The following is a 24,979-nucleotide window of genomic DNA, read 5'->3' as shown; positions in this document are numbered from 1 at the left end:
CCCAGATCACCTGCATTGCTTGCAGATTCTTTACCACTTGAGCCACCAGGGAAGCCCTCTCTTCCTAATCCCCTGAGTGAAAAAGAGAGACTGTCGGCTATTGGAATAAAAGCTGTTCTGATTTTGCAAAATGCTTTGAGAGGGCACATGCTTTTCCTCACAATGTACTTACTTTTCTTCACAAGGAATTAAAATGCGTCCCTTGTTTTTGCAGTATCCAAATTTATTTCCAATTGTATTCATCTTGTAGCAAATATCAGAACTGGCTTTCGCTTCTGGGATCCAAAGCAGTATGATAAAAGTAAAACAATGACAACATGAATGTGACAAATCATAAATGCCTTACTTTTCTAATATCATTGAAATTTCATTATCACTTACATAGTAGTGAAACAGAATGGGATAAATAAATAATTTTAAAACTATCTTATTGCCTCAGGAGGATATTTTAGGAAAGAATGCAGATATAAAAAAGAAACAAACATACCTTAACCCACATACTTAGATAATTAATGTGTGTGTGTGTGTGTGTGTGTGTGTGTGTGTGTGCGTGTGCCTTCTCAGTTGCTCAATTGTGTCTGACACTTTGCCACTCCATGGACCATAGCCCGCCAGGCTCCTCTGTCCATGGGATTCTCCAGGCAAGAATACTGGAGTGGGTTGCCATTTCCTCCTCCATGGAATCTTCCCAACCCAGGGATTGAACCTGTGTCTCTTACATCTCCTGCATTGACAGGTGGCTTCTTTACCACCGAGCCACCTGGGAAGCCAATCAATTAATATTAGAGGTAAAATCAATGAATATTAAAGGTTTTATTTAGAAAGGTGCCAGGTCATATCTTCCATAAATGACATTATCTCCAATCTTGCCCCCAAATTCCTAAAGGACAGTAACAGAGAAATAGCAGCTATTATCTTTATCCATCATTCACTATCACTGTCTCTTACCATGATCAAACAATTCAGAGCACTGATCATCCTGGGTGGGACAGTTCCCCATGAAGCAGTAGCCTTTTGCGTTCTTGCAAGGAAATCCATTTACTTGGAATTGGTCCTTAGGACACCCCGAAGAGTGGCCAGTGCACCTCTCAGGAAAATCACATTCAGTTCTTGCTGGCCTGCATATAGACCCTGCTTTTTTCATCTGTGGAAGAAAAATGAAGAGATTGATTTTTGGGCATCCTTAGGCAGGCAAGGAAGGGTTAGTTGGTAGGAGGAAGTAAGTAGGTTGACCCATTTAATTTAAAAGAAGTTTTAAGGATGGGTCATGAGATCATGATTTCCTTCTCCTTTCCACTGAGAATTACTATCTTTATTGGCTTGTATATAATTTTAGGAATGACAAGCTGGTGGTATTGAAATTTGGTATTAGAACAGCCTTGGGGCAGAGTTAGAATGGTTATAAAATGGGGAAATGAGCTTGTGTTCTTCTCATCTTGCCGTTTTCATTCCTTCGTCCCTTTCCCCCAGCCCACCATACACAGAAAACTGGGAACCCCTGACTCTAATGAGAAATCTCCACCACTCCCAAGAAATCAGATCTTTTCAGAAGAAACTAATATATAATAGTTTATATATATATATATATATATAAAGCCAGCATATATATATATATATATGCTGGCTTTCATTTAGGGAGGGCATGACATGGGAATATTCTCCATTTAGTCATTCAATACGTATTTGATTGTGCTGGGGTTTTACAGAGATTTGAAGATGAATTAAACACACTTCCTTTCCTTTTTTAGTTCATGATCCAGTGGCATTAAGGAAGAGTCAGTGAATGCTTGGACAGAAGCATTTGGGTTTCTGGTAATCTTTCCTAGGGATCTATCTCTAGGTACTAGTTACTATCGCTTTCCAATTCCAGTATAACTGTTTTTGCTGTTAGTTCACTGCAGTTGGGGTGCCATTTTCCCCCTCAGCTAAGGTGAAATCGGCTAGTAGTCATTGAAAAAAGACCAAAAATAATGTTGGTTGTATGACTCCACTTCTAAAATTCTAAGCACTGCTTACCCACTTCTCCACTTCCCAAACCACAGCACCTATCAGGGTTTAAAAGTCAGAGCATTTCAGAAGACGCTCTATTGAGTACCAGCATATCTGGCTGCAATCTGGGATTGGTAATGTAAGGTCACCCAGTGATCAGACAACTCTTTGGTTCTATGTATGCTTAATAAACTGAAAATAGAGAAACCCAGTCCTAGCAAAGTCTCTTACCTGGCAAGATTCACAGCATTCTCCTTCAGCACAAGTGAACCCTGGCTTCAACATACATTTGCGTGCATCACAACAAGGATTAGTGCAGTCCTGGCAATGATCAGAAATGAAAGATCAGAAGTGCTTTGTACTTTGGCTCCTGTTTAAAGAGTTCATTGACTGTGTTTCTGTGGAACTTAGCCTTAGTTGTTTTTCAGAGTTCAATTTAAATGCATGGTCCTTGACTATGATATGTGTATAAAGGCTACTGCTTACAACTAGTGTTTGGGACTTTTACTTTGTTTCCTTCCCTTGGAGCTGTTCAGTACTCCACAAGCCCAAAGTTTGTGACCATTTTGGCACCAGGGGCCAGTTTTATAGAAGACACGTTTTCTATGGACTGAGAGTTTGAGGGATGGTTTCAGGATGATTTAAGTGCATTATATTTATTATACCTCCGATGATACGATGGGAGGCAGAGCTCAGGTGGTAACGTGAACAATGGGAGCGGCTGTAAATACAAATGAAGCTTTGCTCACTCTTGCACTGCTCACCTGCTGATGTGCAGACCAGTTCCTAACAGGCTACAGACTGGTCCATGGCCTGAATTAGGAACCCCGAAGTAAGGTATTTCAAGTGGTAGAATGAAGCTGTAGCAATATTCCAAACAATGCACATGGGCAAAAGCATCAGTTTCCGAAGTTAAGATTTTCTTCACATTTAATCCTAGACATTTGAAAACTAGAAGCTGTCACCTCTGGACCTGTCACAGTCTCCACTCTGATCATGGAGTCTCTTTGTGGCCATCTTACTACACTTCTTTTGAATTGTGCAATGTCTACAGAATAGCTACTAAACATGTGGTCCTTGGACTTCCAGCATCATCACAATGTTACAGGTTGGTAGGAATAGGATCTCATTTCTACTCCAGACATACTGAATCAGAGTCCACATTCTAACAACATGCCGGGGTGACTGATGAGCACTTGATAATGTGAGAAGTCATTATCTAGGGCACATATCTACATGATGAGCTCTTGAAAGAAAGAGCTTCTATGTAGGAGAAAAGCAGATTAAGAATTAATTTAAAATATGTCTGCAAGGCTTACTCTAAATGTTCCAGAGACTGCTATAAATCTGTGTACATTTGGAAGGTTTCTGCTCAATTAAACTTTCTAATAATGTGAACTGGTCAACAGGGATATAGACTAGTGTCATAAGGCCTTGAATCAAACTCAACTGACTGTGAGGGATTTTGTAGAACAAATCCTACTGTGCAAGAGAGATTGGACTTAAGGAGACCTATGGGCCCTTCGCACTAGAAGAGCCAATTAGCATATAAACCAGGCTAATGAGATGCTTTGGACCTGAGGCAACATCACTATACACAATTCATGACTTGGGAAGAAGCTTTGCAAAGAGGCTACCCAACAGCATGTTTCCAATTCTTCTTTTTTTTTTTAAAACATACTTGTTGAAGCTTTATAAGGATTACCATGGTTGACTAATGGCTACATCCCTGCCTAGGTTCTAGCTGAGTTGACACTTTGTAAATTGAAAAACAGCATCATTTGCAAATACCTGAAGAAGGCCACAATCACACTCCTCTCCATCATCCAACCTGTTGTTTCCACAGTATGGGTAATCAGAAAACTTGTCAGAAAATGGAACATTGAACATGCATGTTAGACTGTAATCCTTGAGAAATTGCTGGTACTGGGTTTTGCTGCATTTACTGAATTTCAGTGCAGGAATGCTAGAGATAGGACAAGTTAAAAATAAAGATTAATCATATCAATGCATAGTGGTAGAACAGCTGTGAAAATTCTATGAAGAAATGAGAACAAAAAACAAAGAGAGGACTGCTCTGGTGGTCCAGTAGTTGGGAGTCTGCCTGCCAGTGCAGGGGACGTGGGTTCGATCCCTGATCCAGGAATATTCCACATACCTCAGGGCAACAAAGTCCATGCGCCACAACTACTGAACCCATGCTCTAGAGCCTGTACACCACAAGAAGAGAAGCCACTGCAGTGAGAAGCCCATGCACCACACCTAGAGAATAGTCCCCGCTCTCTCAGCTAGAGAAAAGCCCACACGCAGCAACCAAGACCCAGAGCAGCCAAAACAAAACAAATAGAAATGATGGACTCAAAGTCCATTTACCTTTCTTATTCTTGCCTTACTGTTACAGCAGAGCAGTAACGGGGCTCTTTATTATATGAAATGTCTTTTTGAAATACAGCCAACGCAGGCTAGTTTAGTGAAAATATTCAGACTATATATCTTCCAGAATATGCTTCCTGAAGCCTGTGTGCATACGTGCTAAGTCACTTCAGCTCTGTTCACCTCTGTGACCCTATGGATTGTAGCCCACCAGGCTTCTCTGTCCATGGAATTTTCCAGGCAAGAATACTGGAGTGGGTTGCCATGCCTTCCTCTAGGGAATTTTCCCAACCCAGGTATTGAACCCACGTCTCTTGTGTTTGCTGCACTGGTAGGCAGGCTCTTTACCACTAGTCCTACCTGGGAAGCACCCTGAAGCCTACATCTAGGCCAACTGTATCTGCTGTTTCCATGTCACTTCTTATTGTTCCACTTGAAATAATCTATATTTTTGTCTGTCATGTATGCAAGATTACTAGCTTCTCAGTACAGGGTCTGAATCATATTCAAGTTTTTAAAAAAATAAGCACTAGCTAACAGGATACCTGGCAAAAATTGTTCTCTATAACATTTCTTGAAGCAATTTATTTTCGTAAACTTCCTAGGAATGTGATATACTTCTTTTCAAAATGAAACTCACCTCCCTTCTATCTTCCTCTGGTTTTGAGTCCCTGCTTATTATTATTGATACAATGATTAACTACAGATGGATTTTTAAAGACATTTGAGAGGGATGGTGTGTTTCCCTCCCAAATATTACTAATTATGTAGATAATGATGTAAAATTAGATATCAGTTACTAAGTTCTTATCTAGGATATATTAGGAAAATTCCAGATAATAACCATAGTGCTACTTATTCAGTTGTGACCCCATAGACTACAGCCCACCATGCTCCTCCTGTCCATGGGATTCTCCAGGCAAGAATACTAGAGGGGGTTGCCATTCCCTTTTCCAGGGGATCTTACTGACCCAGGGATCAAACCTGGGCCACCTGCATTGTAGACAGATTCTTTACCCTCCAAGCCACCAAGGAAACCATAGCCATATAATAACCATATAACCCTGTAACACTGAGTTTTAATCAAAGTCATTCCTCCAATATTGAAATATTTTCTCTATATTGTTGGAATCTCACCTTCCACCACTGTTCATCACACATTTTTCCAAATCACAGGTACACGGGTAATCATCATGACTCATCCCAAGGTTATGCCCCAACTGGTGTGCCATTCTGCTCGCAATTGCATTGAGGTCAGGTAAAAGATCCTGAGGCCAAAAAAGTCTTGCATTAGAAACTTCTATAAAATAGCACACTACAGTACATAAGCTTTGAAGTAGTCGCTAAGATCTCGTTTCTAGCTTCTGGCTAATTAGTATCTTATCTGAGAGATTATGAACTTAATTATCTTCCATTCTTGCACCTTAATTTCCTCACTTATATAATGAAGTTGGACAAAACCTTTTTATGGTCTCTAACATTTGTAATTTTTTTGTGTGTGAAGCAATACTCATTATTGATTTTATATAGACTCATTCTTACAAATAGCTCAAACTTATTAATTAACCTCCTAACAATAAAATAAACATTATTGATTATCTCCTGTTACTAGATATTCAAAGGGCATAAAAATAAAAATATGTGAGTTTAGGGTTTTCAATTTATAATCTCACATTAGGCAATAATGTGATACAATCATGAGGAGGGAGTTACTACTGTGAAAAAAGTCAGAAGATCAGTAATGGAAAATCAAAGGCAGCATTGATTGCTATCACTGTTCTTAGTTCTATTTTATATTTTAATTTCTGTGTTAGTGGAAAATTTTAATTTCTGAAGAGGGGTGGGATATCAGGTTACTATAAAGGAAAAACCCCCCTAATTTGGTAATTTCGTCTTACTCATATGACATTTAAAATGTATCCTGGATGGGCTATAATGTCATAATTGGAGTGCACAGCCTATATTAGGTTAATTTGACTCTATTATACAAAATTTTATTTCTGAAATACTATAGGCAAAATCATAATCATAAAAAGAACCATGGGAATGAAAAATCAGGTAGTCATCTTAATAAGTACTAGCTTTTAAGTTCAAGGTCTTACAAGACTGTCTTGAGCATAGCAACAGCTAGGTAAAGACAGGAAATCAACTTTGACATTTTAAAGCTTATCTTAGGGTTACTTGGACAGAATTTACTGGAAGCCTAGTGACTTGGGAAGGGATCAGGTAAACAAGGGGTGTTGGCAGTTTGTAGGTGGTAGGCTTGCTAAAATTGAATGGTAAGGCCATATAGATAAGATATTTGAAGTAGTTTATACATTTTCTGAATAAAAGCAGTTATGTTCACTTGCTAAACCAGCCATCAAGTCTTATGTACATCACATGTACTTATAAATAACTATATGTAATAGGCAAAAGAGCTTTCCTAGTCTTTGCATGTTAATTCATATATTAACATAAGTACTGAATGCTCTTTTCATACATAAGAACCATTAAGTAGGTTTATACCATTAATAGGAGTTTGACAGAAAGTTGCTGCTGAAATCTTCAGATTTCATATTTGACTTTGTAAAAAAATAGAAATATATACCAAAATTCTATCAGTGTGATTATTTTTATCATGCTAGAGAAGGTTTCAAAGGCAGGAGGAATCATCCAAAATCCAATGTTCTTTTAGATTCTGAAAAACACTGGTTTATCTTCATTATGTATCTATAGTTTTTATAATACATTTCCCACTTAAAAAAGAAACAAGACAGCTTCATCATGACATATTTTGATGGGAATGTATGATAAGATGCATACGTGGTTCTTTTCAATAGAACACAGAAAATTACAGTAATTTAAGGTAAACTTTCTAATTAAGTAATGTAACATAAATAAAACACAGCTCACCTTAACAACACTGGAGGAATAATAGGGCAGGCACATCCCCCCTGGATAGGAAGTTCCATGTGCCTGTGTGTAGAGCCACTTTCCACTATGAACAAGACACAAATAAACCCATAGTTCAATTAACACAAAGACTGAAGTGAAGTGAACCCCGCAGTGCTAGTACCCTGGCACATGAAAAGTGCCTTTTCTTTTTCCTGGAGTTCTGGAATGGAGGATGACCTTAGTTGATATCAAGCTCATTTTAAACCTGTGGCATTTTAGAGGCATTGAGAAAGTCAATGTAATCTTGAAATTAAATCATAAAAATGCCCTTTCCAAAAAAAATAATAATAAGGTCAGAGTCCATTTGACTTAACTTTAGTTTGCCCTACACTCAACTTTGGTTAAGGTCACTTAAAAGACCGGAATATTTAAAAGGGTTCAGAGGGGAAAATGCAACATAGTGAACAGACTCAACACCATGATTAGTTTGCTGTGCTTGAAAATTAAAACAAAAATAATTAACCATACAAACTCATAGAGAATTTGATAACTATTATCAGATATTTAAAAACACATGTCATGTAAAAAAGGCCTATTCCTGGATTGTCTAAAAATACAGATGTAGATGCATATACTAAAGGGACCCAAATCTGATATGCTTTCAAGAAGAACATTTAGAGTTTTACCACTCTAAAAAGAACTATCATAAGTTGGAGGGCCATTCTTAGAGTATAATAAAGTGAAAGTAAAAGTCACTCAGTCATGTCCAACTGTTTGCTATGCCATGGACTATACAGTCCATGGAATTCTCCAGGCCACAATACTGGAGTGGGTAGCTGTTACTTCTCCTGGGGACCCTCCCCACCCAGGGATTGAACCCAGGTTTCCTGAATTGCAGGCGGATTCTTTACCATCTGAGCCACCAAGGAAACTCAGAGTATAATACAGAGAGTTCAAATACAAGAAAGGTTGTCAGGTCAGGTGACCACTCTCAATCTTCAAATTTTTTCATCAAGAAGAGATGTTATTTTTCTGTCTTCACTACTGAAATATTTATCTCCTTATATTTAAAAGTCTTAGTATTTGACTTTGCATCTTGGAAGAATTTAGGATTCTGATCTTTCTAGACTCTGGGGATCTTGAGATAATATCAGCTATGGAGATGAAACACCAGAGAAAGCACCATCTGGATTCTAACTTAGCTCATTGACACTGAAAACCAAGTCACAGCATGATAATGTCATATATGGTATCCAATCACTTCTAGATCTATGTGAATATAGAAAGAAGACATATAAGAAACCCAACACATAAGAAGTTCCAAATATGATGCTCAGTTAAATATTTAGCATTCCCCTCCCCATATTCCTATTTGTATACATACTATTAGTGTGTGAAGCTACTGCTCAGAATAAGAGACATTCGTGGAAGTAAAAGTTTGTCTACGTAAAACAAATTAATATTCCTAGACTAACTTATTATGTATTTTAAGACATACATACATGGATTAGGCAAAGGGGCTAGTCTTGCCTGCTATGAAGGTCAGGATGATATTTTAGTTTACCCCCTATGATTTTGGGACATAGCAGTACATGAATGTGTGAAACTAAACCAGATACAATTATTCCCCTGGAGCTATGTGTTACAGCCATTGTGATACCAGAAATGATATCTGGAGTTCTGGTTTGCTCATCAGTCTGCCAAATGACTAGACCTGAGCTCCGATTATGGGCCTTGCAAGCCTCATAGTTCTGAGCTCAGACTGAAAGTTAACATTAAGATAATGCTGTTGTTATTGTTGTTCAGTCACCAAGTCGTGTCTGAGTCTTTGTGACCCCATGGACTATAGCACGCTAGACTTCCCTGTCCTTCACTATTTCCTGGAGTTTGCTCAAACATATGTCCTTTGAGTCAATGATGCCATCCAGTCATCTCATCCTTTATTGCCCCCATCTCCTCCTGTCCTCCCAGAATCAGGGTCTTTTCCAATGAGTCAACTCTTTGCATCAAGTGGCCAAAGTATTGGAGCTTCAGCTTCAGCATCAGTCCTTCCAACATTCATGGTTAATTTCCTTTAGAATTGACTGGTTTGATCTTCTTTCAGTCCAGGGGACTCTCAAGAGTCTTTTCCAAGACTGCAATTCAAAAGCATCAATTCTTTGGCACTCAGCCTTCTTTATGATCCAACTCTCACATCCTTACATGACTACTGGAAAAACCATAGCTTTGACTATACGTAGTTTTGACTATACACTAAAACTAGGCAAAGTGATGTCTCTAGTTTTTAATACACTGTCTAGGTTTGTCATAGCTTTCCTTCCAAGGAGGAAATGTCTTTTAATTTCATGGCTGCAGTCACTGTCCACAGTTATTTGGAAATCCAAGAAAAGAAAATATGCTGCTGCTTTCACTTTGTCCCCTCTACTTGCCATGAAGTGATAGGATCAGATGCCATAATCTTTCTCTTTGAATGTTGAGTTTTAAGCCAGCTTTTTAACTCTCCTCTTTCACCCTTATCAATAGGCTCTTTAGTTTCTCTTCACTTTCTGCCATTAGAGTGGTATCATTCTCATATCTGGGCTTCCAGGTGATATGAGTGGTAAAGAAGCCACTTGCCAATTCAGGAGACCTAAGAGATGTAGATTCTATCCCTGGGTCAAGAAGATCACCTCGAGGAGGGCAAGGCGACACACTCCATTATTCTTGCCTGGAGAATCCTGTGGATAGAGGAGGAGCCTGATAAGCTACAGTCCACAAGGTAGCAAAGAACTGGACACAACTGAAGCAACTTAGCACACGTACACATCTGCATATCTGAAGTTGTTGATATTTCTCCTGGAAATCTTGATTCCAGCTTGTGATTCATCCAGCCTGGTATTTGGCATGATATACTCTGCATGTGACAGACAGGGAGACAATATATAGCTTTGTTGTACTCCTTTCCCAATTTTGAACTAGTCAGTTGTTACATGTAAGGTTCTGACTGTTGCTTCTTGACTTGCATACAGGTTTCACTGGAGACAGGCAAGGTGGGCTGGTATTTCCACCTCTTTTAGAATTTTTCACAATCTGTTGTGATCCATACAGTGTATTCAATGAAGAAGAAGTAGATGTTTTTCTGGAATTCCCTTGCTTTCTCTATGATCCAATGGGTGTTGACAATTTGATCTCTGGTTCCTCTGCCTTTTCTAAATCCAGCCTATATATCTGGAATCTCTCTGTTCATATACTGCTAAAACCTAGCTTGAAGGATTTTGAGCATAAACTTAACAACATGTGAAATGAGCACAACTGTTCAGTAATTTTGGAAAAGGCAATGGCGCCCCACTCCAGTACTCTTGCCTGGAAAATCCCATAGACGGAAGAGCCTGGCAGGCTGCAGTCCATGGGCTCGCTAAGAGTCAGACATGACTGAGTGACTTCACTTTCACTTTTAACTTTCATGCATTGGAGAAGGAAATGGCAACCCACTCCAGTGCTCTTGCCTGGAGAATCCCAGGGACAGGGGAGCCTGGTGGGTTGCCGTCTATGGGGTCACACAGAGTTGGACACGACTGAAGTGACTTAGCAGTAGCAGCAGTATGGTAATTTGAACATTCTTTGAAATTGCCTCTTTGGGATTGAAATGAAAACTGACGTTTTCCAGTCCTGTGACCACTGCTGAGTTTTCCAAATTTACTGCCATATTGAATGCAACACTTCAACAGCATCATCTTTTAGGATTTGAAATAGCTCAGCTGGAATTCCATCACCTCCACTAGCTTTGTTTGTAGTAATGCTTCCTAAGGCTCGTTTGACGTCACACTCCAGGATGCCTGACTCTAGTTGAGTGATCACACCATCATGGTTATCTGGGTCATGAAGACCTTTTTTTGCATAGTTCTTCTGTGTATTCTTGCCACCTCTTCTTAATCTCTGCTGCTTCTGTTAGGTTCTTATTGTTTTCTGTCCTTTATCATACTTATCCTTTCACGAAATGTTCCCTTGATATTTCCAATTTTCTTGAAGAAATCTCTAGAAAGTGTATTGGTGGGCTATTTTGTAGGCCTTAGGAGAAATACTGGGATTATAGATAGACTAAATAGGTAAAGCTGGTATCACCCTTATATAGTAGCTTTAAGGACATCAAAAGAGATGCTGAAAGACCATTTTTAGGAAAAAGATCATTTACAAGGTCACTTGGAAATATTCTATATAACCACACATAATGTTTTATTCCTGTGACTTTTATCCAAAAGTCAACTGCTTTAAAAATATTTTAGTTTATTTGTATTATTTTCTTTTTAAAAATAATCCATCTAATATGCAGAAAAATAGAGCAGTTACATACCTGAGTAACATACTGTGATCAAAATTTTTCCTTTTTTTAAGGATTATTTCTTGCCAAGCTGAAAAACGCAATAAGGTAGTTTCTATGTTTGAATCTACTTCTATTTTGTCTCCATTTGTCCATATTTCAAGGCCAACTAATGTCACATGAATGTTCAAGGTTTTATAAATCTGTTCAAAGGAGAAACAATTTTTCACAATGTCAAATTGCAGAAGGATCCTTTATTGTGACTATATTTCTTTATATTAAAAAAGTAATTTTGATGTGTGTAGTACATAGTCAAAAGTTCAGGCCTCATTTTATAAATAGTTGTATTGAAACAGAATGTGAGGTTGAATCATCAATATTGGGTGAACCACCGTGGCCAACCAAGAAACTTGACTAAAAACATCTGATTCTCTTAGAATTATAATTCTGATGGACACTGGGGTCAGGATATGTCTAAAACAAATACATAAGTAAAGCTCCGAGATAATACCTGGCCTGAAAACATGAATTTATGAACACTGGCACACAATGGAATGAATATTCCTTATCTGTCTCTCTACTGAGGTCATGAGTTGGTTTGGTAGTAGACTAGAACATTGATATTGCATTGTCTGCAAAGGGATTTGTGCAAAAATGTTCATAACAGCTTCATTCACAGTAGCCCAGATTGGAAACTACTCAAATGAATATCAATGGGAGAATGCGTGAACAAATTGTGATTTCCATACCCTAGAAAACTACCTAGAAATGTCAGAACAAACCACCAATATACACACAGCAACATGAATGCGTCTCAGGCATTGTGCTAAGCAAGAGAAGTCAGACACAGACGAGGACACATGGCGTAATTCCATTTGCGTGAAACTCTTAGAGTAGAACTAATCTACAGAGAAATTTTTCAGAAAAGTGGAGAGCCAGCAGATTACTCCTAGGGATACAGGAATTTTGTGGGAAATGGATTCTATTATGGTCATAGGAGTGTGGCTCACATAGATGGGTTCATTATTCAAATTTTTATAGCTAAGATGTGTGCATTTCAAACTATTGAACTTACCACTCTCAAACCTGTAAAATAATAATAAGAAGAAGAATGCATAGTTGTGTATTTCAAAGCATTGAATTTACCTCCCCAAACTTGTAAAAATACAATAATAATAATGCAAGTGGTGGGCATTGGCTAGTGAAATTGATAAAGAGTAGAATGATGATAACTGTTGAAATTGGATGATGAAAATACAGAGGTTCATTATACTGTTCTGCTTACTTTGTATGTGATTAAAATTTTCTATGAATAAAAAGTTGTAGACATTAAAAAAGAAAAACAAAAAACAGTAACCTAGGTGTCATGCTTGTGCTCCATGTTTGATTTTTGGAATTACTTTGTTGTGTAAGAAAACTTATTGGAAATTGCTCAAAGCCTCAAAGCAGACAAAAATAGTTGTAGCTCAAGCCTTGTCACCCTTATTCCCATCTGCTTTTGTAAACACATAGTTGGTAGATACTTTGATGCCAGGACAAAAAGAATTTAAGCAAATATTATGAAGATTTTGAGACAAAGAACTATGTGTTAAGTCAATTTTATATCTCAAAATAGCCAGTACAAGTCAGTTGAAAGGAGGAGTGGATGATAAACTATAAACACTGAGTTAAGAACTGAAATAGAGAGGTCAACTTGATAATATTCATAGAAGATGTAACTTATTATTAAGAAGTTTAATATTCACATCATTGCTATAACAATAATCATGTACTAATTTTTCACTTTTTTAATATGACTATATAGAATTTCATGTATCGACACAATAATCATGACTCACGGTCATTTCATAACCATGAAGAACTATGGTTTTCATAAACTCTTATAAAGTTAGATCTTTAGCTAAACCATGGTCTCAAACCTAACTAGATGTCCACTCCTTTGTCTTTTTTGATGAGTTAGGTCCAGTAAGATTTTTTCTTAACTTGGGTTCTTTGGACTCTCTACCTTCTTGGGTGGACTTCAGGTTCATAAAATTGTAATCAAGTGCAACTGGAAATGATATTTGCCATTCTCTGGATATATTCTCTTCTAGTGAGAAAATATCACTGAACTGAACTGAAAATATTTAGTACTAATTCAGCAATGTGCAACAGTTTGTGGATGGGAACTCAAGGAGAGAGATAGATCTGTGTTATATTTGGATCCATATTAGGGGAGTAATAAAGATAACTGCAAGAAACAGGAGAAGCAGCCCTTGAGATTCCCCCAGAGCAAACCCGCTTCTGGACTGGTGAAAACCCCTAAAAGATGGGCCTAAGAGATGGGCAGACAGAGCTAATAGTCTTCAAGCAAAGTCAGTGTTCCTGTTCAGCTAGGAAAGGGGGTCAACTTGACTTAAGACAGCTAACAGAGCTTTACCAGTTTCAGAGCTGCTTCTCCTGCTGTTCCCAAGCAGGGAATCTGATTTGCAGCCCTGTTCATTGCTAAATATAGACTTCAATCTGTCTGACCAGGGACCCTCACCATGGAATCTTCATAGCCTATTCAACAGCCCTAGGCCCAGTAGAATTTGAATAGAGGTCAGCTCATGACTTCCCCTATGTGCAGAGCAAAACTGGTGGCCTTACTTAACCTGGGAATTCAGTGCACAGTCAGGGCTGGTTCAGGTCCCCAAAGATTCTAGTGAAAAACTAGAAACAGATCAGCTGGTGAATGAAAAAAATCACTGACCTAAAGGGGTGATTTCTACAGTGTCTTTTTGGGGGGCCCTCTTTATCCTAGTAAAGGAGCTGGCTAACTCAGAAGGAGTCAGTTTTTAAAAGATGTGTAAAATTCACAGTATTATTTATTTAAAAGGGTTCTAGTTCATTCTAAATTAGACAAAGTAATCATTTTGCTGCTTTTCATAGAAATATTTCCCCTGATCTCTCTGTCTGAAGACGGATTATATATTAGTGCTTGATAGCTTTTCTGCTATACAATGCAAGGTCATGGAACAGTAATTTCAAAGAATGGGTTTAATTATTCATGGTGGGTAGTCAAGTCTTTGTACACTGCCTTGTAAATTTTGTGCTTAGTAACGAATGTTTAAAACTTATGTAAATATTAAATGTCATTTACTTAGAAAACTTAAAACTTACAGTTGTGATTCATTTGTTGCTTTGATTTTTTTTTTTCCCCCCAATGGAATTTTGTTAATTAGCCGCCTTGGTGAATTGTATTTTGGGCTGTATCAGTATCAGGATTACTACAAAAATCCAGCAGAGATCTAGCCTAAAAGTTTCTTTCATTTGTATTTTTGGCTTGATTCAAACTGTGTCAAATCTTACCATGTTGACAAAATTGACCATTCCCCAAACTCGGTTCCTCAGTCTACTATGAGGTTGACTATTTCTGCGATACTGGAAAAATAGACATTCAATTAACATTCATTAATCATAGAAACTGAATGCAATTTCAACAAAATTATTTCCATCATGGTATATTTCAAAGAAAAAAATTCATTGGCTTTCCTTCCAGTGAGCTGAAAAATCTAGACAACTTATGCAGAAATATACTTTTAATATAAAATAACCAGATATAGCAGTTTCTAAAGGCAGCTTTAACTTGGCACTATTTAAAGGTGTTTCTTTATAACTCTGTTCCCTCCTCACATTACATTATATAGCATTATACCTATTTATTAAGCCAACTGATAACAGTTCTTTAAAGCAGGGGTCCCCAACCCCTGAGATCAAATGCCTGATGATCTGAGGTGGAGCTGAAGTAATAATAATAGAAATAAAGTGCCCAATAAGTGTAATGCACTTGAATCATCCTGAAACCATCTCCCTGCTTCCTGGTCCATGGAAAAATTGTCTTCCAAGATACCAATTCCTGGTGCCAAAATGGGTTGGGGACTGCTGCTTTAGAGTCCATATTTATAACAAAACTTATTAAAGCTGCATAGCAACCACTATATTGCAAAAAACAACAACTTCATCAGCCCTCCTGTATCCATGGTGGCCACAGGCTCAGGAGCATATAATCAAGGATCATCCTGGAGCCAGAGATATGATGGAGAAGGACAAGAAACTGTGGTCCACCCCACTTCTCTCCACTTGGGCTTCCCTGGTGGCTTAGCAGTAAGAATCTGCTTGTGATGCAGGAGACTGCCAGTAATGCAGGACATACAGGTTTCAACTCTGGGTCAAGAAGATTCCCTGGAGAAGAAAATGGCAGTGCATTCCAACATTCTTACTTGGGAAAGACAGAGGAGCCTGGCAGGCTACAGTCCGTGGGGTGGCAAAGAGTCAAACGTGACTGAGCAATTGAGCACAAACCCACATATAGACTGTAAACACATTTTCAATTTTTTTGTAAGTTGTTATCATTTCCATATGTTCATAATGGAGAGAGAGGGTTCTATTTTGGCTTAGTCTGCTGTATACCCAAAGGACCTTATAGTCTCTTACATATGTCCGGGGAAGCTAAAAACAGAACTTTGAACCTGGAATGAAATTCTGATGAAAATACTACTTTCTCTTTGCTAAAAGATCACAACTACAATAGACAGCAAATGTTTAAGTGAAAACTTACCACGTTATCATCAGCAACAATGAATAGTTCAATATGCTTTTCTTTTTCCTTGCTCTGGAAATGTATGGAAAATTAAATGAAGTATGGTTAATATTTCTTATCTTAACATTTTAAGTTAAAATTTTCAAGGTGAAAAATGTTGGTATGTAAGGTGAGGTCCAAGAATATATCTAATAATTCTAGAAATTTAGGTAAATAAAACCCATTATGTTATTAAAACATGTGGCTCTATTCATCAGGTTTTAGTGAAACTGAAGCAACATTCCATATTTTATATTCCTTCATTTCTTTGTTTAGTCTTTCAGGTAAAATAAGAGTTATTATAAGTAAGGAATCATGAATACAGTTTTTAACATTTAGTTTTTTTTTTCTTTTATAAAGTAAACACTTACTAAGTAAGTTCATATAAAAAAAGGCCATCTATAGTTGAGAGTAGGACATAAAATCAGTCAATAGGACTGACCGTATTCCTTCTACTCTTCTGTCTCCCAATCTCCCTTTGTTGAAATTCAATTCCAAGGAAACTTGTAAAACATTGCTAATTATAGGTCTTTATTTTATAAAACACAGTTTCAGGAAATTCTAAGTTTTCAGCCTTCAGTATCAGGTGCTAGGTACATGCATATTCTCTTGAGTATAAACCAGAGGCATATCGTTCAACTATTTGGCTAAGTTATTCTTTTCTGAGCTAACTAATCATTTATTAATTGATTGATTTAATCAGAAAACTCCTCTTAGGCATCTAGAAAGTTTCAGACACAGTCTAAACCATGGATATGTGAAGAAGACAAACACTCACAGATCTTAAGGCTAACGCCTTGTGGGGATTTAAGATGATATGAGCTAGCATGCTGCTGCTGCTGCTAAGTCGCTTCAGTTGTGTCTGACTCTGAGCGACCCCATAGACGGCAGCCACCAGGCTCCCCTGTCCCTGGGATTCTCCAGGCAAGAACACTGGAGTGGGTTGCCATTTCCTTCTCCAATGCATGAAAGTGAAAAGTGAATGTGAAGTCGCTCAGTCGTGTCTGACTCTTTGCGACCCCATGGACTGCAGCCTACCAAGCCTCTCCGTCCATGGGATATTCCAGGCAAGAGTACTGGAGTGGGGTACCATTGCCTTCTCCAATGAGCTAGTATAGAAAAGCCTAAAACACAGAAGACTATCACTGTAGTGTCATTCCACTAGAAATTCCACCTTAACAATTAGACTATTTGGCTTGATGTGAGGGAGATAATCTGGTTTATCACCAGCAACTCCTCCCCAAAAAAATGTGGCAAGAAAGACAAGGAAAGAAAAGACAATATTTAGGAGAGATTTCAAGATGTAAATTTCATTCCTTCCAACCATATTTAGCTCTAATACTATAAATCTATATATTTAGGGTTGTAGATAGCCACCTTCTTTGAACTTGGTGAGACAAACTGAGATTTGCTATAGGAAATGCACACTTCCTATAAAGATAAGAACAACAAAAAATTGACATTTCAGATTTCAAACAGTGAAGAGTCAGATTCAGGTAGCATATACACTGCTTTCATTGGGCTTATAATCTCTGTCTTGAGATGAGAAGAAAAATAAGAGGCATTTGACATGGGATAAAAATGATTTAAAAATAAAGCACTCACTTCCATTTTGGAATCTTCCAGGGATTTAGTATTACCCTTTGGAATAGTTGTCCTGGTAAAGTTGAGCTCTGTACAAGAATAATTGGCAGGCTGCTGCATCAGGGGGTCATATTTGAACACCAAATGTTCTCCCTCATCTGAATATTTCACTGGTTCAATAAGGTATCTTTGATCTCTCACCCTGAAGAACCCCCTGTGGAAATTGGGAATACAATGTCTATTTAAAATCTCTCTCATTTTACTGCTACATTCAGTTCAGTTCAGTTCAGTCACTCAGTTGTGTCCGACTCTGCGACCCCATGAATCGCAGCATGCCAGGCCTCCCTGTCCATCATCAACTCCTGGAGTTTACCCAAACTCACGTCCATCAAGTCGGTGATGCCATCCAGCCATCTCATCCTCTGTCGTCCCCTCCTCCTCCTGCCCCCAATCCCTCCCAGCATCAGAGTCTTTTCCAATGAGTCAACTCTTCTCATGAGGTGGCCAAGTACTGGAGTTTCAGCTTTAGCATCATTCCTTCCAATGAACACACAGGACTGATCTCCTTTAGAATGGACTGGCCGGATCTCCTTGTAGTCCAAGGGACTCTCAAGAGTCTTCTCCAACACCACAGTTCAAAAGCATCAATTCTTTGGTACTCAGCTGTCTTCACAGTCCAACTCTCACATCCATACATGACCACTGGAAAAACCATAGCCTTGACTAGATGGACCTATATTGGCAAAGTAATGTCTCTGCTCTTTAATATGCTATCTAGGTTGGTCATAACTTTCCTTCCAAGGAGTAAGCGTCTTTTAATTTCATGGCTGCAATCACCATCTGCAGTGGTTTTGAAGCCCAAAAAAATAAAGTCTGACACTGTTTCCACTGTTTTCCCATCTATTTGCCATGAAGAGATGGTTCCGGATGCCATGATCTTAGTTTTCTGAATGTTGAGCTTTAAGCCAACTTTTTCACTCTCCTCTTTCACTTTCATCAAGAGGCTTTTTAGTTCCTCTTCACTTTATGCCATAAGGGTGGTATCATCTGCATATCTGAGGTTATTGATATTTCTAGTACAGTATTTCTCTGTTTCACTTTATGGAGTTTGCCTTTTTAAGAAAGGGAAACATATTATAAAGCAATTATCCTCCAATTAAAATAAATAAATTTTAAAAAATAAGAAAGTGGAGTCAAGGCCTCATGTCGGCAGGTAGCCAGGTATTCTGAGTGAATAAGAGGTGATATACTGATGAGATGATTGGATGGCATCATTGACTCAATGGACATGAGTTTGAGCAAAGCCTTGAGGATAGTGAAGGACAGGAAAGCCTGGTATGCTGTAGTCCATGGGATCACAAAGAGTCAGACGTGACTTAGAGACTGAACAACAACGACGAGAGGTGATATGGCATGTGACTCTTTGCTAAGAGACAACTCATCTGGATTTCAGAAGTTTGACAGCTCCATCTTTCCTCTGAAGCATGAGTAGAGTAGCAATTCCCGCTCATGGGGAGGACCCCTGGAAAGTCTGAGTTCATGCAAAAATTTTGTGAATTTGTATGTATTAATTAAAGAGTAAATATATGAAGGTACAGACACTGCTATGTGGTAATTGTGTTGTTAAAGGGTTTTTTATTCTTGCAAATACTGAAAACTGAACACGTAAAATCCTCATAAATGAAGATACAAGTTTCTTGTTTTTCTACTTTGCCTCCCAACATCTTCTTCCTTTGTCCTTGAGCCCAAGAGCTAGAGACATCTTATATAGGCTTTACTTCTGATTTTTTACTTTCCAGAGACTGGAAACACTGCCTAATTTAGTAAAAAGCTGTGAAGCATTGTGCTGTGATGTGGTAGGAATGTATAGGATTAGGAAGTAGAAGGCCTGTTTTTGGACAGAGTTCAACCACCAGCAAAATTAATGTTTAGGAACAAATCTCTGATGTCAGTATCCTGACTGATAACATGAGAGGCCAAGCTGGATAAATCTCAGTTATCTTCCAATTCTGAATCCCTTGATCATATATTGAAAAATCAATCTTGCTTAGAGCATGTTGTACCTTTTTGTCTAAAATGAACATTAAAAATGGGCTAGGCTGGATATTCATGCCAAAAATATACAGTATGTTTTTTGCCATTAATTTTTCTGTATGAAGTGTCTTTAAAAAAATAAAAGATAATGAGTGATGTTGAGCATCTTTTCATGTGTTTGTTAGCCATCTGTATGTCTTCTTTGGAGAAATGTCTATTTAGTTCTTTGGCCCATTTTTTGATTGGGTTGTTTATTTTTCTGGAATTGAGCTGTAGGAGTTGCTTGTATATTTTTGAGATTAGTTGTGTGTCAGTTGCTTCATTTGCTATTATTTTCTCCCATTTTGAAGGCTGTCTTTTCACCTTGCTTATAGTTTCCTTTGTTGTGCAGAAGCTTTTAAGTTTAATTAGGTCCCATTTGTTTATTTTTGCTTTTATTTCCAATATACTGGGAGGTGGGTCATAGAGGATCCTGCTGTGATGTATATCGGAGAGTGTTTTGCCTATGTTCTCCTCTAGGAGTTTTATAGTTTCTGGTCTTACATTGAGATCTTTAATCCATTTTGAGTTTATTTTTGTGTATGGTGTTAGAAAGTGTTCTAGTTTCATTCTTTTACAAGTGGTTGACCAGTTTTCCCAGCACCACTTGTTAAAGAGATTGTCTTTAATCCATCGTATATTCTTGCCTCCTTTGTCAAAGATAAGGTGTCCATATGTGCATGGATTTATCTCTGGGCTTTCTATTTTGTTCCATTGATCTATATTTCCATCTTTGTGCCAGTACCATACTGTCTTGATGACTGTGGCTTTGTAGTAGAGCCTGAAGTCAGGCAGATTGATTCCTCCAGTTCCATTTTTCTTTCTCAAGATTGCTTTGGCTATTCGAGGTTTTTTGTACTTCCATACAAATTGTGAAATTATTTGTTCTAGCTCTGTGAAGAATACCATTGGTAGCTTGATAGAGATTGCATTGAATCTATAAATTGCTTTGGGTAGTATACTCATTTTCACTATATTGATTCTTCCAATCCATGCATTTGAATCAGTTCTAATGAGGTGGGTGAAACTGGAGCCTATTATAGAGTGAAGTAAGCCAGAAAGAAAAACACCAATACAGTATACTAATGCATATATATGGAATTTAGAAAGATGGTAACAATAACCCTGTATATGAGACAGCAAAAGAGACACTGATGTATAAAACAGTCTTTTGGACTCTGTGGGAGAGGGAGAGGGGGGGATGATTTTGGAGAATGGCATTGAAACATGTATAATATCATATATGAAACGAGTTGCCGTTCCAGGTTCGATGCACAATACTAGATGCTTGGGGCTGGTGCACTGGGACAACCCAGAGGGATAATATGGGGAGGGAGGAGGGAGAAGGGTTCAGGATGGGGAGCACATGTATACCTGTGGCGGATTCATTTTGTTATATGGCAAAACCAATACAATATTGTAAAGTTAAAAAATAAGATAAAAAATTTAAAATAAACTCAACAGATGAATGAAGCAAAAAAAAAAACATAAAAAAATTTAAAAAATTAAAAAATAAAAGAGAATGTCTTTGAAAATTCATAGAATAACTCATTTAAGTAGAAAGATACAGTGCATACCTCAGACCATGACAAGTGCTGATGCTGACAGCAGAATCAAACTCATGTAAGATAGATCCTTGGTAAAAACAGTGATCCTAAAAGAGATGAAGAGGCTATTGACAAAAGTACATGTTTTGGTATTATATAAATATTAATATATATACATTTTATATTCATAATAATAATAATTATTTTATTTTCACAAATTACACTTATATTCATTAATGCATTCATTCACTGCATTCTTGTGTTGGAAGATTTTAAAGCTACTTTAGAATTCTTTTATTTTAATTGCTTATTTTGTTTAAAACAGTATATAAATTCTTCCCTCACAATTTTAACAGTCTATGAGTTGATGCTAACCTTAGAAGTGTGACCCTTTTACTTAGAAATATTATTCCTTAATCCATCTTAATATCTCTATCAAATTACCCTCCCTGTGCTATCATTATACATTTCCCCCTGTTGCATATGAAATCAAATCAGTTTTTGATGATCGCAAAAATCAGGTCTCACTCTTTAACCAGGTTCCTTCATGACTTCCCTGCCTCTCTGCTTCAATCAGTTGATATCTTTATTACTTCCTCCTTGGTGCTCCATTCATGGTGATTCCACCAATAATTTCTCTTTCCATCAATTCCTTCTGTTCAGTTCCTGTCTATGTGTGACAATTTCTATGGCCCTAAACCTCAGGCCCTCACAGACTAATATCCACTCCCTTTGTAGAAGAATGTAATCCAGCTTTCTTACTGTTCTATTTTACAAAGAGTGCATGATGACTTAAATTTCATAGCTGATAACTGCCTTAAATAGAGGTGATATGGTTTAAAAAGTATACATTTGGTAGAAGAGAATAAAGTCATCCTTGGCTAGAAGGCTTCAGTGGGCATCTTCTGGAATGGAAAATAAATATAAAAACAGAACATGTATCCACTGAAATAATACTATAGTAAATGAACCAAAACTCATTTGGAGAATGAAAGAGAGGACTCAGTGTTGGTGCATCAGAAGGACTGGGCAAGGGGATTTTATTCACATAAGAGTCAAATAGATGGAGGTTTTAAAATTGTTCCATATCTTTAAGTTTTGTCCTTTAGCTTAACTAGTACTCCATCAGGTACCTCATACTTCTTTGGAGTCCTGTTTTACCCTTCCTCCAGACTTAACACCATTTGGGGTACAAAGAAATCAATAAGATACATTAGCAGTCATTGATTTGCTTGTTAGGCAGTGATCAGCCTCCTTTAGCATTCAGAGGATCATAGCTTCTATTCTAGGATCATTCAGTGATGGTAGTCAATGCAAGATTAATTTCTTTTTTTTTAAATTTTATACTTACTCTATGTATTTTCCACTCTCTTTGACCAGTGTTAGTGGGAGGAGCAAGTGGACAGTAGTGCTTAGAAGCTCTCATGAGTTGTTAGAACCAAGTTAACTCTTCAGTTTTTAAAATTTTTTTAGATTATTTATGATTATTATTTTTTAACTAACACTTCCCGCAACTTTCTGATTCTGATGTAACGCTTTCTGCAACTACTAGAATGGTTTCAAAAGCTAGAATGGTTTCAAAATTATGCAAGGAAATAAATATTTTCAAAGAAGAGACAGTGGAAGGTCCTGTAAGATACCGTGATCTGAGGATGTTTGGTGATTTCCTCTCCTTTTGTGGAGTAGTACGTCTCACTGTAATTTAAGGCTAAAAGCTCCCTGGAAAAGAGGACAGGGAGATGGTGAGATTCATTTATTCTAATAAGTGAACAGATAAAGCTTATTATGTTAGAGAGATGCCTCTAGGCTGCTTTCAATTCTCAGCAAGATCCTCTTATGCTAAAGATAAGCAAAATCAATCCCGGTCACATGAGAAGACTCTCTATCTAGATTTCAGGGTGTGGTACAGGCAACAAAATAAACAGAAAAAGATCCTGGCAGTTCTAAAACTGCATCATTTTGAGAAGAACCTAGGAAAAATATTATCTAAGGAAAAATCTCTTGCCTTAAGTGCCAAAATTAATGCAAAATATTTGTGATATTATATATCATATATGTATATATGATATATATATATAGTATATATTTTATCAAAATATATATCTGTTGGGTTAATGTGCATTAAGATATATGTATCATGTACACATGACACATGGACTTAAAATGATTGCAGGTTTTACATTTTATAAAAAATTATACAATATTCCCTTGTGGCTCAGCTGGTAAAGAAGTTAAAGAATCAGCCTGCAATGTGGGTTCGATCCCAGGGTTAGGAAGATCCCCTGGAGAAGGGAAAGGCTACCCGCTCCAGTATTTTGGCCTGGAGAATTCCATGTACTACAGTCCATGGGGTTGCAAAGAGTCAGACACAACTGAGAGACTTTCATTTCACTTTCATACAATATTAACTGTAAATATATATTTTAATCTCCAAAACAAAAACTTTAAATTAAAGCAGAGAGATATTGCTAAAAAGACAATAGATAAACAAAAAGCCAGTAGATAAAGTAAAAAAGAAGTCAAATAATTCAAAGATCCAAAGAAGAGTAGGAAAAGAAGGCCAGAGAAACAAAAATAGAGACAAACAGAAATTAAATACAACCATATCATTCTTTCATAACATTATAATGTATCATTCATTACATTAAATATTAATAGCTTAACCTTGCCAATTAGAAATCAGACTTTCCAGTTAGAAATAGTGTCAGAAGTCACTAAAAGGCAGTGACCAACCACTTGCCATCTTACAGGAGACACATTTTAAATGTTAAAGCACAGGTAGGTTGAAGAAAATGGATGAAAAACTGTACATTATGGAAACAGTAAACATGTGAAGACAGAGCTAAACTGTACTAATATCAGGTAAAATACACTTCCCAGCAAAAGTGACATTTTATAATGACATAATGAGAAAAGAGTCAGTACACCATAAAGAAAAAACGATAAATATGTATGAGTCTAACTGCTAAGCTTCAGAATACATGAAGCAATTGTTTTAAAAATTCAAAGGATAAAAATTCCAATTCATAATTGGATGTTTTGATACTCATCCCTTGGCAATTGACAGAACAAATAAAAGAGTAATGTAAGTAAAAATAAAAGATCTAAATAATTCTATCAACCTAGAACTCTTCATCCAATAACTGAAAAATATTTTCTTTCCCAAGGGCATATGATATGTTTAACAAGTTAGAACATAGGTTTGGCTATAAAACAAATTACAATAAATTTTTATTAAAAAAATGATATCATACAAATCTTGACAAAGGTTATACCATAAACTATCAGATATTGGTATCAAATAAATAACACACTCTTAAGTAATCCATGAGTCAAAGAAGAAGTCTCAAAAGAAATTACAAAATATTTTGAAAGGAATGATAATAAAAATAAAACATGTCAAGGTTTTTTAGATGCATTTAAATTAATACTTGAAGGAAATATTATGGTTTTAAATAGTTTAAATACTTATGACAGAAAAGATGAAATGTTTCTATAAAAAGAGAAAAGTAAACCCTAGATAAGTAGAAAAGTTAAATAATAAAGATAATAGATGGATTCTGTGAAATAAATAGATTAGAGCAATAATGAGCAAATCCAAATTTTGGCTATTTGAAAAGATGAACTAATTGATAAACC

General features: G+C 37.0%; 1 protein-coding gene across 1 annotated transcript in view; it reads right to left on the bottom strand.

Annotated features, from left to right (window-relative positions):
- The window catches only part of ADAM7 (ADAM metallopeptidase domain 7), an 80,449-nt gene that overhangs the window by 48,599 nt on the left and 6,871 nt on the right, over positions 1 to 24,979 (bottom strand). The window contains exons 4-15 of the mRNA XM_086414120.1: positions 22,981 to 23,059; positions 21,371 to 21,447; positions 17,742 to 17,934; positions 16,116 to 16,169; positions 14,867 to 14,938; positions 11,570 to 11,739; positions 7,258 to 7,342; positions 5,500 to 5,630; positions 3,781 to 3,955; positions 2,221 to 2,310; positions 949 to 1,144; positions 173 to 275 (exon numbers count right to left, since the gene is read on the bottom strand). Of these exons, the coding sequence (XP_086270246.1) occupies positions 173 to 275; positions 949 to 1,144; positions 2,221 to 2,310; positions 3,781 to 3,955; positions 5,500 to 5,630; positions 7,258 to 7,342; positions 11,570 to 11,739; positions 14,867 to 14,938; positions 16,116 to 16,169; positions 17,742 to 17,934; positions 21,371 to 21,447; positions 22,981 to 23,059 (1,425 nt within the window). The remainder of the gene's footprint in view (positions 1 to 172; positions 276 to 948; positions 1,145 to 2,220; positions 2,311 to 3,780; positions 3,956 to 5,499; positions 5,631 to 7,257; positions 7,343 to 11,569; positions 11,740 to 14,866; positions 14,939 to 16,115; positions 16,170 to 17,741; positions 17,935 to 21,370; positions 21,448 to 22,980; positions 23,060 to 24,979) is intronic.

The sequence above is a fragment of the Bos grunniens genome, chromosome 8 (assembly GCF_055505025.1).
Source record: "Bos grunniens cultivar Pamir isolate PY7600 chromosome 8, Bosgru_T2T1.0, whole genome shotgun sequence".
NCBI classification, from domain to species: Eukaryota; Metazoa; Chordata; class Mammalia; order Artiodactyla; family Bovidae; genus Bos; species Bos grunniens.
Note: the sequence above shows the minus strand (reverse complement) of the source record. Positions and strands in the feature narration are given on the sequence as shown.